Here is a 15,320-nt window from a genome sequence, read left to right on the forward strand (position 1 = left end):
CCGCCACCAACCCTCCCCAAAGGGAAAAGCTCTGGGGGGTTGCTCAGGGACCTGCACAAAGCCCTCAGGTGGACTCAAGCCCATCTCCCATCTCTGGCCCAGCTCAGTGGGTCCCCCCAAGTGTGGCCACAGTGCCCTGAGCAAGGGCAGTGCCAGGGCAGCTCAGTGTCCCACCAGCACCCTGTGGCACCCCTGAACCCCCCCCTCTGCCCCCAGGACATCCCCCCCCCACCATGTCAGAGCTCATTCCCGTGGGAGAAACCCCCCCAGGACTGTGGGAAACTTCCTTGGGGACAGGCTGGAGCCTGCAGGACGCTGAGGTTGGGCACAGCCATCCCGCCACGGGATGAGCACAGGGCCTGGCACCACCCAGGGATGGCTGCTCCACATCCCCCCCGGCCCCCTCCCCGCCCTGGGACTGGCCAGCAGCCCTGGGAGCGGGCAGGAGATGCTGTGAAAAGGGACAGAGGCACTGGAAAAACCCTGACACGGCAGCACCGGGGGTTATCTTTGGAAAGCTGCAGCCTTTATGTAACACTGCAAACACTGGCACTTCCCCCTCTGCCCTGTGCGAGGTTGCTGGGCACGGCCCCGTCCCCATCCCCGTCCCCTGCCCCCCTCCCGGACCTCCCCCAGCCCCAGGACCAGGCGGGCCCCGGCAGCCTCCAGCTCAGAGCTTTATTGAGGTTTTTGCACAAAGAACACCACGGTCACGGCAGCAGCGGGGGGAGCCCTGGAGCGGCCCCGGCGGGGGCGGGGGTCCCTCAGCTGTTCTCGAAGCAGCCCCGCTGGTGCCACTGCTGGTCCCGCACGCGGCGCACGGACTGGATCAGCGGCTGGTTGGCGTCCCACTCGTTCCAGTGCCGGTACTCGCCCTTCTCAAAGACGTGCTGGCGGCCCCGGTACCCGGGGTACTCGTAGCCCACCCACCTGCGGGGACCGAGGCAGTGCTCAGCAGTGCCCACCCCACACCCCCACAGCCCCTGGAGCAGGGGCAGTGCCCCCATCCCCATCCCAGTGCCCCCATCCCCATTCCCATCCCAGTGCCCCCATTCCCATCCCAGTGCCCCCACCCCCATCCCAGTGCCCCCATCTACTGCCTGCCACAGCCAGGCGATGCTGCCCAAGGCCACTCCTGTGTCACCAAGTGCCACAGCACAGGCTGCAGTGTCCAGGTGGGAAATGACACATGCCAGGAGGGGATGGAGAGTTCATGGAGAAGGGATCACAGCTCTGGTGGTGGGTTAGGGCAAGGAGCCATCATCCAGCCCCAGGGACACTGCCACGGTCCCTATTACTCCTCGTGAGCCAGGAAAAGGTGGCAGCAGGGAGGGGACAAGGGACACGATGGGCATGAGCAGTACCATGGCCCCTGCCACCCCCCTGGGGGGACCAACCACAGTGCCACGGGCAGGAAGCTGTTGGGGTGTCCCCCGTGTCCCCATCCTTACGTTCCATTCAGGGCTTTGACACTGGCCACACGGTCCTGGAAGCCGTGGGCCCAGAGGCTGGGCACATCGTCATCCACGATCTCCATCTTGCGCCCGGTGTAGCCCGCGTTCTCAAACAGGTGGATCTTGTGGTCAGCGCTGTCCTGGGGGAAAGGGCGGCTCAGGGGCTGTCCCCTGACGGTCCCCAGGGCCGTGGCCACCCCTGCACAGCCCTACTCACAATCTGGAGGGGCCGGAGGGACATCAGGCTGTCGCTGCTGTGGCTGTTGGACCACGAGTCCCAGCGGGGGTAATCGCCCTTCTCCAGCACGAACTGCTCCCCGGCGTAGGCCTGGCGCTCGAAGCCCAGCCACCTGCAGGAGCCCAGGGTCAGGGGGATGCTCTCCCTGCCACCCCCTGGGGCTGCTCCACCTTCCCCACTCCAGACTTACGGGCCAGACTCCACCTGGATGGAGCCCACCTTCTCCATCTCCTTCTCGGTGATGTTGGGCAGCTCCTCTGTCAGCTCACACCTTTTCCCCTGGAAATTCTCCAGCTCGTAGATTGTGATCTAAGGTGGGGAGAGACCCTGTCAGCCACCACAGCGGGGGAACACCCCAGCAAAGGGGGGCAGCAGCGATCAGAGGGCTCTGGCAGTGTCCCTCCATCCCAGCCATCCTGTGCCAATGTCACTCCTTGCCTGGCAGAGCTGGGTCCTGCCAGTGCCTCTGCCCCGACAGAGCTCTGGCCAAGGCTGTTTGTTTGGTAAAGCACAAGCTGGATTTTTGTCCATGACAGGCTGAAAACCAGATCAAACTCAGTACTGGAAACATGAAAGGTTTGGGCTAAGAGAATTCCTGAGCTATGGCTGCCCCTCCTACCCCCAGCCTGGTCATTGTCCATTATCATTTCCTTATCACTGCTCCATCCAAATCCAACCATTCCCTTGACCTGGCCTGGCAGGAGCTCTTTATTCAGTGTTTCCTCCTAAGCCCTGCCAGGTACAGAGACCCCAGTGCCTCCCCAGGCTGCCCTGCTCTCAGCAGCCTCGAGGCTGAGCTGCAGGATGGGCTGGAGCCAGTCCCAGCACCATTCAGGGACCAGGAGGGTCAGTGACCAGACACCCCCTGTCACTGTCCCAAAGGGGTCCCAGCTGCAACACCTGAGGCTGGGACAAGGGCAGAGCCTCCTGCTCAACCACATAATGGGGGGCTCAAGGGACAGAGGTGACAGCCAGGTTCCTCAGGAGCCTCTGTGTACCCCGAAGCAATAAACACCTCCAGCTCCTGGCACCCCTCTCCCACTGGCAGGATCTGCTCCAGCCTTCCCTGTCCAGGAGCAGCTTTGTGGGAAGCTCTGCACCCACTGCATCTGCTCCAGCTGCTTTACCTTCAACCAACCTACCAGCTGAATCCCAACCTACAAACACACCTGGGGAGTTTCAGTGCCTGGGCCCACAGCTGATCCTGCTGTGCTGGGATGCTTCATCTCCTGGATTAAATCCCTGGGCAGCTGCACACCAGCCTTGGCAGCAGTGTCCCCCCTGCAGGCACCAGCAGCAGCTCCCCAGCCCCAGCTGCTTCCCAGCCTGCAGCCCACCCTGGGCTCAACACCAGAGCCACCCCCACTGCTGCTGTGGGAGAGCTGGAGGCCACTCCTGTCCCCAGCAGCTCCTGCAGTGCTGGCACTGGTTCCAGCCTGGCATCCCACGGCTCCACCCAGCCTCCAGTCGTCCCCAGTACAGCCCAGTACAGCCCAGTACAGCCCAGGATACCTTGTAGGTGCCACCTCGCTCGCCAGCACCCTCCCCAGTCGCCATCTGCTCGGGGGGACTTTGCTGCTCGGTCATGGTGCCTGGAAAACCCAAATTGCAGGAGGTTAAGGTGGGAGGCACCTGGATTTACAGCTGATGATGAAACAGAGGACGAAGCTGGCACGCGACAGGCAGCAGGGGTGAGCACAGACCCCAGTGCATAAATCCCCAGGGAAGTCCAAGCTCTGTTATCCATCCTCCTCCTCTCCCTCCTGCACCCAGGCACCCACAGGATGGAACCGAGCCACGTCCCAGGTGACACGGAGCCCTCTGCCCAGGGCAGCTCGCCCAGCTGCCACTGAACTCCCATCTCACAGCCCCGCCTTTGTTCCCAGCCGGAACTTCTCAGCTTCCAGCTGCTGACATCTTTTCCCCACAACATAAACCTGACACCTCTCCCTTGCTCCAGCATCCCGGGGGACACCAAACCCAGCAGCTGAAGCCGCTGTGCCGCCTTGGCCGGGGGGCACGGCGGTGAGAGCCCCCTCTTCACTCTGCAGGAACATCCACAAAACTCTGCTCCAACATTGGAACACGCCTTCCCCGGCCACGCCACGCGGACAAGGGGCTTAAGAGACGAACAAAGGAGTTTGATAACGTCCTGAATCACACCCTGCAGCTTCGCTTCTCGCCAAACCCTGCGTGTCTGACTCAGGCTCAGCCACACCGACTCTTTGTGAAAGCCCCTTGCAGTCCCAGCAGTGCTACCTCTCCGTGCGGTTCCGCTGTGCCGGGCGGCGCGGGCGGCCCCGCTATTTATGGGGTTGCTTCTGAACAGAGCAGCAGAATTCCCGGGGCGCTGATGCAGCAGCTGCGTCCACGGAATTCCAGCCATGAGATCCCAGCTCAATAGCGCGGGCGCGCAGCGGGCCGTGCAAACGTCACGCCGATTTCTCCCGGCTGTCCCCCGCACACGGGCCGCTCGGTTTACAGAAGATTAACGGCCAAATTCACATCAGCACGTTCACGCTGCTTCTTGCCAGGTTCTCTGGAAAACTCTGCCATCAGCAGTTCGCCAGGGAGGGTTTAAGCCTGGAAACCGAGCGCAGCGCGAAGCAAAAACTGCGCAGAATGGCCCCGTTGGTGAGGGCTCCAGGCAAGGTGTGATAGCCAGGTTCCTCAGGAGCCTCAAAGCAATAAACAGCCCCAGCTCCTGGCACCCCTCTCCCACTGGCAGGATCTGCTCCCACCTCCAGCCTTCCCTGCCCAGGAGCAGCTTTGTGGGAAGCTCTGCACCCACTGCATCCTCTCCAGCTGATTTACCCTCAACCAACCTACGAGCTGAATCCCTACCTACAAACACACCTGGGAGGGCTGAGCTGAATCCCAACCTACAAACACACCTGGGGAGGGTTCAGCCTGGAAACCAAGAGCAGCCAGAAGCAAAAACCAGGCAAAATGTCCCCATTTGTGAGGGCTCCACACAAGGTGAGATGCAGGGCCGGGGTCGGCTCCAGGATCTTGGTGGGAAGCTGGAGCAGATCAGATCAGCACTTCCAGAGTGGTGTTCTTGCTGTAACTTTGGCCCTAAGCAGGTTCTCTCCATCGAGTTCCTTTTGCTTGTCTGCCCCCAGTCTGGCTCCCTGCCTGGCATTTCCCAGGAACAGGCTGGGAACAATCCTGGGGTGTGTGATGAGGCATTTCTGGAGCCTGGCACAAGGGTCTGTCCATCTTCACAGGCACAGGGTGATGTAAGGCACCAAACTGGGAATATTTCACACCAGGCACCAAACTGGGAGCATTTCACTCTGCTGGTAGCAGGCCTGACTCCCTCTTCACCCCTGAGAGTCCCTTCAGACCCAAACCATGTTCCTCAGGGAATATTTTATTCAGCTGCACAGATCCAAATTTACCACAGCCCTTGCAGGTGCTTCTACCTGCTCTGAGTGTGGCTCATCTTGAAACCAAGAACTACCCACAAAACTTTTACTGTAAAAGCCAGAAGAGTGAATTCCCTGGGCCAGGCTGGACAAACTGAATGGGAAAGGGATGGAAACCTCTCCTGTTGTAGGTGTTAGAATGAGGCTCCTCAGCCCCAACCCATCCCTGCCTCCCTGGGGGATGCTCCAGGCCTGGTGTCTCCAACTGACTCTTCCTCACTCTGCCTCTCTGTGGTTCCTGATGAAGATTTGTTGTCCCCATCAGAGCTGTCCCACAGCTCCAACAGACTGAGGAGGAATGGATTCATTTCTGTCTCACCAAACACAACATCAGCTGTCCCCAACAAATCAGAAACACAGAATTTCCTGTGCCAGTCCCTTCCTTCCCAGCAGCCTCATTCACTGAGCTCTGCCACAGCCTCAGGGCCCTGGATCTGCCTCTCCCAGCTCTCCACACTGACAAGGCAATTCCAAAAACATGACAGAAGGGGCACTGCATCTCCTTGATGCCTCTCCCAAACAGACCTCAATTTCCTCTCACTGTCAGCCTCTTAAATCCCTTTGAAAAATGACTGCTGGAAAATAGATTTTTTTTGTTGTTGTTGTTAATAACTGGCAAAGCTAAACTGGAACTGTAATGGTACAGAGCAAAATACAGCAGCCAGGATATCTTTATTCCCTAGGAAACTGTGTTCCACAAAATACAGGATTTCTATCACACTATCTATGTGATTTCTATCTATGTATTTATTGTGACCCAGACTGACAGACTCTATGTGGAGCAACACAACAGCTTAATCTCCACAAGAGCTCCTTCAAAACCAGACTTGGTACCATTTTGTTTAATATGGAAGGAGAAAAACCCATAAACCACCAGACCTTGGCTCCCCCTCTCCTCCTCTGCCAATCCCACCAGAAGTTATTTCAGATTATATTTTTGTAATACATTTATACTTGAGTGAACAGGACAGCCATGGAACAGCTCACCACCAGCTGGGGAAGGATTTCCACCCTCAGGGTGAGCAGAACTAGGCCTGGACTCTGCAGCCCCTACCAGAACATCCCAAATCCCTTTACATCTCCATGGAAGTGGTTTCATAGAATCACAGGGTTATTTGGCTTGGAAGGGACCTCAAAGCTCATCTCATTCTGCCCCTCTGCTCCCCCAACCTGTCCAACATGGCCCCAAAAGCCTTCACCTCCCAAAAGTCAATTTTTAAAAGGAATTAAAGCAAATACCTGTTTTTCCTTCTCAGCACTGGGCTGGAGGGATGGATCCAACGCTTCCCTCACTTGGCTGCAGCTGCTCTTGCACCAGTGTCCTTCAGGGAGGTGCAGACAGTGACCTTGGGCTGGCAGGGAGCACAGTCACGGTGGCAGCTCTGGATTTCACTGGAGTAGTTTGTTTTACCCCCAGAGCTGGCTTGGGGACAGCAGTGACAGCTCTGGGAACTCCCCCCAGAGGTTTTGTACCTGGATACACCTCATGAGGCAGAGCAGCACCCCAGAGCTGCCCACCTGCCCCTGAAACACACCATCCTTGCAGAAATCAGGGATTTGATGCTCCAAACCTTCTACAGGTCACCCTTTGTAATCCCAAACCTGCCCCACGTGCATTTCAGTTTGCAAAGAAAGAACAGGGTGAAACAAACTTCTGTGGGAGTGAAAAGGGGATGGTGTGTGGGGGGTTAAGTCCTGTGGAAAGTCTGGGGATGTCAAAGGTTGGAGAATCAAGCATTGCAAGTGAAAGGCTCTGGTGGATGAGGAACAAATTGAAGATTCACAGATTTAAAAAGGTGAATTTGCAAACAGAAAAATAAAAAGGAAGAAACCCACAATTGGGAATTCCAATAAAAAGCAATGGAGCAGCTGTGCAAGTCCCTGGCACAACACCTGGAGCAGGATTGCTGGGGATCATGAGAGGAGGGCAGCCAGGAAGTGCTCCTGAATTCCACAAAACACATCATCCCACCTTTAAAACCCAATATTGATGTGGCTTTTTAAGCAAGGAGAAACAGCTGAGGAGCTGTGAGGGGAGAGATAAAGGACATGACAGGGCCTCCATCACCTTTAGCATCACTTTTTGGACAGGACCTGAACCTGCTCCAGGGCAGGATCCAGGAGTGGAAGCAGCAGCACATCTGAAGGAACTTTAGAGTTCACTTCCATCTCCAACAAACAGCAGGAAAAAGCACATGGCAACAAAAAGTGAAAGCACAAAAAATTCCAAGAAGCATTATTTGGAATTAAAATAGAATTATATAAAGTGTATTACAGTCTGTTCTATCATTTAAGAAGTAATAACATATTTATATATCTTTTATTACAGAGCAATAACCCAAAGAGAAGGAAGTCGATATTTAATCCATGTACAATATAAAGAAATAACAGAGCAGAAAAAACACTTTCCCATTCAACAACATTCTAAAGATGCTCTTTAATTAGACATTTAAGCATTAAACATTTCTCAGTAGTAGGTTAAACTACTCAATACAGTAATTTCAGTGCATTGTCCAAGCAGATGTGGAAATGCAAACACATTCAAGGGCTGTGTGGAAACCTCGTGTCAATCCCCTCAGTCTCCTCAACACAAACAGCCACAGAATTTCTGGCCTAGACCAAGAACCAGTAAATCCTCCAACTGCTGGGAACACAACACTGTCACCTGTGGAAGGGGAAAACGCAGCCTGTGTGGATGTTCCTGTGAGCAGGGACTGATTTCTGGATATGGGAGGCCCCACTTGATGTGAGTGAGAGCAACCACCATCATCCTCACCATCATCCTCCTCACCTGCACCTGCTGCTCAGGCTGCCCCAGGTGAGTGTCACACACTTGGGTGCTGCCACAGGAATATACCCCAAAAAAGCACACCAAGAGTCACCTTTTCCACCATCCTCTAAAGGAGAGGGAAGGAAATCTGTGCAAGGTTTTAAAAGGAGCTGCTCAGTGGTGGTGGCTGCACTGACATGACCCATCCCCAAAATTCCACCAGAATCTTGGGGATCACTGCTCTGTGGGCAGCAGAGGGGCTGCCAAACTAACAGTGGCAACAGCTCCCATGAGAAACAGGGCAAAGCAACAGGGAAAAGACTTTTCCATCAGACAGATGTCTCCATCTCATCTCCAGGGAGCACAGGGAGCTGCCACCGGAATAAAATCCGGGAGCGAGAGCTGTGCAGATGGGACTTGTCTCCTGCCATCCTGCTGCTATTTCATCCTGCTGCTACTTCCTGCAGACTGGGACTGCAAATCCCCCCCTGTGACTCTCCCATGAGGTGAATTGGCACATGGTTTTGGCAGCTCCAAGCCTGACAGACACTGGCCTGGGCAGGCCCCATGGGAGCCGCGCTCCCGAAACGCTGATTGGGGAAAAAAACCAAAAAAAAGGACAAAAAGGAAAAGGAGCTGAAGTGCTGGTGCTTTATGGTTTGTATCGAGGGGGGCCCCTCAGCCAGTGGGGAGGGCAGCCCAAGGAGCTTTGCCAGGTGAGGAGAGCTCTCCACTCTCCTTTTCCCTCTTCCACGTTTTCCTGGTTGAGCCTGAGGAACACCTGGAGTCACCTCCCTCCCTGGGCTACAACACCTTTAAAGGTTATGAAAGAGCACTTATCTGGGGCAAGAATCCAGTCTGTCCTCCATGGCCATGGTGGTTGGTGTTTCAGAATGAGTGTCCAGAGACAGGGAATATCTGAGAATTAGGGATACCCAAACACCCCTGTGGTCCAGGAGATCTCTACTCTGCTATCAGCACATCTTGTCAAAGGAAAGACAGGAAATCATCTGAGAAACTCAAGATCACATTTAGGTTATCCCACAAAATCAGCATAAAAATAAAAACTTAAACCTGGTATTTACAGATTAACAAATAAAAATATGAAGTGGGACTATCTGAACTGCTATTAAAGTGACATTCAACAATTAACTGGAACCCTGATATGAGTGTAACATCCTCCCTCTTCCCTTCCTTTTTTGTTATAAAAACAGTATTTACATATTTTGACTTTTTTTTGTTTTTTAAAGAGAACTGGTTGACATTATTGCTTGATCCTTTTTAGGAAAGACATTCCAATGAAGCAATTATTCCACATGCTGACAAAACACAGAATATACCACTTCAAGAGTGACAAAAGTTAACATTTTGTTCATCTAAAAATTATCTCCATCTGCCAGGTCAGCAGATCACATGTAAATACAAGCCAATCAAAAATACATTTTACAAAAAATAATCAAGTTTCCTTTTTCAATATGGCAGTAAACATGATTTGTTCTTCCACTCTCACCTTCCACAAATTTCATTCTAAATAGGAGCTTACTATTTGTTCACCAAAAAAAAAAAAAAAAAAAAAAAAAGATAAATTTGATTAAAATTATTATTTTCATAAACAAACACAAAGCCCAGCCAGACATAACTCCCAGAGGTGAACACCTACAGAGTCTGTTCCACAGCGAGGGGAGTTCCCTGGATCACAGCACTCCCAAATAGCTCTGTTTGCCAAGACTTTCTGAGGTGCTGACCATGACCCAGGGGGGATCTCCTGGCAGGCAGGTCAGAAGTGCCCCTGTCCCCCCAGCCTGACAGACACAGCTTTGTATTTGACTATGAACTGAAGCAGCTTTTCTCCACATAACAGGAAGGCACCATGCACAGAGCAGTTGAGGCAGGAAGCAAACAGCAGCAACATGACATGGGGGTTTAGGTTCAGATGAGTTAAGGCTTCTGTTAAACTTCTTTATCTTCTCCTAGTTAGAATCACTGTCTGGAAAGGAAAACAGAAGGAAGGGTGTGATATGTCAGCAGGGACAGGAAAACCTTAAAATGTGTTTTCTGTCATAGTGCCACCTTGGTTGTGTCTATTTAATGCATTAAATGCTTAAGAGCCACCCAGAATTGTGATGAAAACACACAAAGTTTTCCAACTTTGGGAAATCCCAACAGAGTGAGGGTTATGAAAATCAAATTACATGCAGAGAATGAGTGGAACTGTGACTGCAAGTGGAGGGGCAGCAGTCCCTGACAGCCCTGGTGCACAGGGCAGGGTAAAGGCAGCGTTGGTGTGGGGCCACAGTGGTGAGACCAACACACCTAAGGAAATGTGAGTTTGTCACTGCACACCTGCACCCTGCAAAGCCCCCCTTCCTACCCAAGTACCTTTTCAAACCTGATTCTCATAATGGCTCTGTCTCTTCTTTGATTTCAGCTCCTTCAGCCACTGAGGAGATTTTTCTTCTGACCTAAGACATAAAAAGAAAATACTCTTTATTCTTTCATTATTATTTCATTATTTCCCGACAGAAACAACAACAAAAAAAGGGAATGTACAGCTTGTTGCATTATTTTTTCCTCCCACCAAGAAGAGCATGAGCCTTTTCCTGATGCTGGGATTCTCTCACCTGTCCTCCTTTTCCACACTGGAGGGCAGCACTCTGCTGCCGGGAGTGCCGAGCTGTGCTTTGGGGGATTTGAAGAGCTGAGCAGAGCCGGCGTCACCAGAGCTCTCAGACTCCTGTCTTTTCCTCAGCTGGGCCTAAAGATAAAAATCAAGAAAGCCTTTTAAGCCAGCAACCAGGCTATTTTGTTCTTTTGGAATGCAGAACAGATCACTCCAGATCTATAAAAACAAAACATGCCCTGAAATGAGAGAGGGGATTCCTTATAAAGCACCTGCAGGTACTGAACTGGTTTATCTCCCACCTACTGGGCTCTGCCTGAGCTCACCTTGAGAACTGAGTGATCCATCCCTGGGAACACAGGCAGTCTCTGGGCTTGCACTGAAGATGACCTCGGAGTGTGCTGGATCTTGTCTTCCTCCTCAGAATCTTCCTGTTGCATAGTTTTCTTCTCTTCTAATTTATTGTTTAAAAAAAGAAAAAAAAGCAGAGGGGGAAACCATGAGCTTGCTTTTCACCTCTGCCTTGTTCAACATCTCTTCCTGCAGTATTAAAAAACCCCTTTTACCAACTCCTGCCCTCGCACCCTGGCTGACCAGAACCAGTTACAGCTGAGGGGTTACCTGTGGAATCTTTGAACATCCAGCCATTATCTGATTCTTCTGTCAAGGAGAACCTGCTCTCCAGGTCCAGCCCTCTGCTCCTGCGCAGCGAGTGCGACGCGGGCGCCCGGCACCGGCGCTTCTTGCTCAGCTGCACCCGAGTCTTCAGAGCACTGGAGTCCAGGACAGCTGTGTGCTGCACAGACACACACCTGGGAATGAGCCCCAGCTCCTCCACCCCACTTGATTGCATTCACCAATTAACATGGGTATTTGCCTGATTATTATTATTATTGTAGTCACTTAAAATCATATTAAAGAGAGTGTGTGATGAGGACGTGGTACTTTGTGGCTAACTGGGTGTAATCCTTTGATCTCTCTAGGCTGTGGGTACCTGAGCTGCATGAATAATTTGCACTTAATTAATATAAAAAATAACTGCAATAATCAGGAGTTTAGTTCCTAGAGTGTTTTATGAATACAGGCCTTGCAGCTGAAGGCAAATCCCGAGATTGGGATCTAAAAAGAACAGCTACACAAAATTCCCTTGGAGAGCAGAGCTGCAGCTTCCCTGCCAGCCACAAACACTCAAAGCCACTCCCCAGCAATAAGGACACTCCAAGTTTAGTGTGCCACCATTCAGAAACCTTCTATGATCAGTCATTTTCAACATATCCAATAAACAGTAACATTTACAGAACAAATTAAGGAGCTGTAGTTTATTTACTTGCTTAAAGCAGTGTGCTGTTACAGATCTGCCTGTAGCCACCAAATATCCCTGAGCCTCCCCTTCTCTAGAAGATGTGGGTTTGCTCCTTTTTTCCAAAGATTTCAGGTCAGGAATAAACTACTCATCACACAGCATTTGCCAGCTGCACTTAGAGCTATTAATATTTTACAGAGACACCTTTAGTGGCCCAGGGACAAACAAAACCTTCTGGAAGTGTTAAAACACTGCGTGGATGTGGCACTTGGGGACATGGTAGTGGTGGCCTCGGCAGTACTGGGGGAACAGTTGGACTCGATGAGCTTAGAGGGCTTTTCCAAACTAAACAAAGTTTTTGCAGCACTAGACATCATTAACTGTGTGTGGCCAGAAACTCCTGGTCTTACACCAACTGCAAGATTCTTCAATATAAAAAAAAAAATCCTTTAAAATACAACTGTCAGCTACTGTGGAAAGAAACCAATTGTAAATAAGAAAAATATTAGTGAAGGTCCTTACAGCCTTAAATCTGCATGGCTGACAGCACAGCAGTCACTGACTGTTTGTGTTATTTAATTATGCCTCCAATATTCATCCCTGGAAGTGTCCATGGACAGGCTGGATGAGGCTTGGAGAAAATCTGATCTAGTGGAAGGTATGGATGGTGGTGGAACTGGATGAGCTTTAAGATCCCTTCAAACCCAAACCCGTCTGGGATTCCATGATTGATTATCCAAGGCCAGCAGCTTTATGGAATCTCTCAGAACCTAAACACCACAGAGACTTAGAAGAACTCTGTAGTTTTGATCCTAAACTTTTCAGGCGGGAAAACAGCCGGGAAAATTCAGTGTGGGAAAGGCAGGGCAAAACTGGTTGCAAAGTTTCCAGAAGGAACTGGGGAGAGCTTAACTGGGAGAACTTACATCCATGAAGGAGAAATAACTCTTGTCCTCAGGGAGCGTGTCCCCTGCAGGAGGCACATCAGTGCCATCAGTGGAGTCCATGTCTGTGCTGGAACGGTCCAGGCTGGTGCTCCTTTGCTCTTTGGAGAAGTCATGGTGCTCAGGCAGGGAGGGAGGCTCTGTCTGAGAGGACAGCGAGGACGGGTGGCTGCCCGCGGGCTGCTTCCGCCCCGACACCACCTCATTGTCCAGGGAGGGAGATTCTCCCACAAAGCTGCAAATGGAGCAAATGGAATCTGTGAGATTCGGGGCAAACAGAGACCTGCAAGGCCGGGCTGGATCACACGTGGTCAGCAGGGGTTAAGTAAAAGTGGAACGGGAAGTTGGAGTACCAGCAGCAGGGTGTGGATCCCCTCCTCTGGCACAGCCCTCACCCCTTGGATTCACAGTGTCTTGGGGATTGGGGTGGATTCCACCCAGCCAGTTTTTCTTTCAGGAATGCTGGAGCTGAAGAGAGCTGGGCACCAGGTGGCACCCTAAGGCAGGGCTCCATGGGCAGAGCTTCTCCTGCCTCACACAGAGGGCAGCAGCACCCCGGTGCTGGGATGCTCCCAGCGTATTCCTAAAATTGTTCCCGTGGCCTAGACTGACAGGAATGAGCTGCAGGGTCAGGGCTGAAAGCTGGACACAGTTGTGTCTGCCTTTCCTTGAAATAGGAACACTCTACTATCAGTAAAAGTTGGGCTGTCTTGCTTCTAACTCCCAGTTTGAAAAAAAACCAAAACCTAAAGGATTTAACTCTGGGTTTTTTTTTTTCCCCTCCTCTTGATAAAACTCTTTTGCCCCTAAACAGCATTTCTTGGGCACATATCTTGGAAAACTGTTCTAAACCTAAAAAACCCATGTACATATCAATATATATACATCCTTAAAGCAATAAACCTTAATCTTTGCTACAGCAATCCCAGGAGAAAACACTCAGGAGTTTCCTGCTGGATAACAGCCTTCCATCAGCACATGGTACAATGTCCAGTCTGGCAGAGCAGACACTGCCCAGAGGGTTTCCAGCACAGGAGCAGAGGGAATGCTGCTTCCCTCCCTCACCAGTGGGCCCCAGGATAATTAAGAATGGCACTAATGAGCTCTGGGGGAAAGTTTTTGTCTAGGGTTTTTGCTTCAAATGACATTTGGTATCTGCAGCGTTAGGCTCTAGAGCCACTGCAACATGGAAGAATGAGGAGGCACAATCTGCAGGACCTTTCATGGAAACTGAAGTGTGTTTTGAAAGGATCCTGTTGGATTTTAACATCACAATGCCTCCTCCCTGCTACATCCCAGGGCTGCAGCTGATACAATTCACTGAGGTTTTCAAAACTGAAATATCTGAGAGCAAGATGTGATAGAAATCCAGCTGAATTAGCACTGGTTGGTGGTACCTCGTTCCCAAACCTTCCCAATGGATTTTCCTTTGGAGTTTCTGCACAATTAGAGCCCCATACACCAACCCCTATGGCACAGCTCATCCCCAAATGTGGGAGGGATTGCTGGAGTCCAAACCCAGTTATGTGCAGTGAATTCTTTCCAGTGAACAGCTAATTAGGGGGAAAATTCCCTTCAGAAAAATGAAATTGAAAACATATTTTCAGTTCTCATTACTAAGATATATCATGCACCTCTTTCTATTACTTCATTAAGATTTCAGGGTTTGTGAGCATTTCTATGAGCTGCCCCTGATGCTCCACAGGTACATTTATAGACACTTCTCTGAGAAATCATCCCTCACGTGGAGCACACAAACCCAGCAGGATGGTTATCACAATGGAAAATAAACTGACAGCAATCCTCACTTCCAACTGCAATTAAATTTAATTAGTTTTAGCAAGACAGTGTATAGAGGCCATAAAAAGGTGTTGCTTCAGCCTGTGAAATGAGGAGTCAGAGCTTCATGGCTCCACCATCTAAAACCAATTCCTTTCCTGTAAAAAACAATGATTTTCCTTATCAAGATTGTTCTAACCTAGAAGAGTTAGAAGAGTTACAGTGCCAACTTGGAACAGCTTATTTAAGCACTTGAGAAAAACTAAAATAAAATCTTTTAGATAAACTAAGAAAAATCCAATTAACACCTCCAAATGGGAGGAGATGGTTTCATCCCTGTCCATCCCAAGGAGTTACTGGCCAAAGCCCACTGGAACCAGCCCAGGGGAGCTCCTTATGCTAATTCCAGCAGTGACTCAGCTCTAGAAGAAAATACTCCTTCCTTCACCTTCCAAAAGCTCATCTAGGAAAAGGACAGCGTTCATCCTGTTGCCATGAGGTTATGGCTTTTGATTTCAGAGTTCCCTTCCTCTCCCAGAGAAGCAGTGGAGTCACCACCCCTGGAAGTGTCCAGATGCCAGGCAGAGGTGGCACTGCTTGGTTGAATGGCCACAGTGGGATTCAGGTGAAGGCTGGACTCTGTCATCTTGGAGGTCTTTTCCACCCTAAGGACTCTGTGATTCCATGAAGATGAGGTCATTCACAGAAGCACTAATGGAACACTCCTAAAATAATCCCTCCATGGCTGCAAGAGTGGGAAATGCCCCAGCCTGGAGGTTCC

The 15,320-nt window shown here is 51.1% G+C and overlaps 2 protein-coding genes across 3 annotated transcripts in view; both read right to left on the bottom strand.

Moving 5' to 3' along the window:
- Positions 1-764: 764 nt before the first annotated feature.
- On the bottom strand, positions 765-4,078 carry CRYBB3 (crystallin beta B3; the record flags this gene model as incomplete). Its single annotated transcript, XM_084217439.1, has 6 exons — positions 765-930; positions 1,452-1,594; positions 1,672-1,804; positions 1,883-2,001; positions 3,205-3,284; positions 3,952-4,078. 6 exons carry the CDS (start codon positions 4,076-4,078, stop codon positions 765-767), a joined length of 768 nt encoding a protein of 255 aa, XP_084073565.1.
- Positions 4,079-7,371: 3,293 nt separating this feature from the next.
- The window catches only part of KIAA1671, a 64,374-nt gene continuing 56,425 nt past the window's right edge, over positions 7,372-15,320 (bottom strand). Inside the window, exons 8-13 of one of the 2 annotated variants that reach the window (XM_084217470.1) lie at positions 12,743-12,995; positions 11,135-11,309; positions 10,840-10,967; positions 10,515-10,648; positions 10,283-10,355; positions 7,372-9,880 (exon numbers count right to left, since the gene is read on the bottom strand). In XM_084217470.1, the coding sequence (XP_084073596.1) occupies positions 9,854-9,880; positions 10,283-10,355; positions 10,515-10,648; positions 10,840-10,967; positions 11,135-11,309; positions 12,743-12,995 (790 nt within the window). In that variant the 3' untranslated portion in view covers positions 7,372-9,853. Of the gene's footprint in view, positions 9,881-10,272; positions 10,356-10,514; positions 10,649-10,839; positions 10,968-11,134; positions 11,310-12,742; positions 12,996-15,320 lie in introns of both variants that reach the window. The other variant, XM_084217471.1, reaches the window with a different exon arrangement.

The sequence above is a fragment of the Fringilla coelebs genome (genome assembly GCF_963513975.1).
Source record: "Fringilla coelebs genome assembly, chromosome: 17".
Classification (NCBI taxonomy): Eukaryota; Metazoa; Chordata; class Aves; order Passeriformes; family Fringillidae; genus Fringilla; species Fringilla coelebs.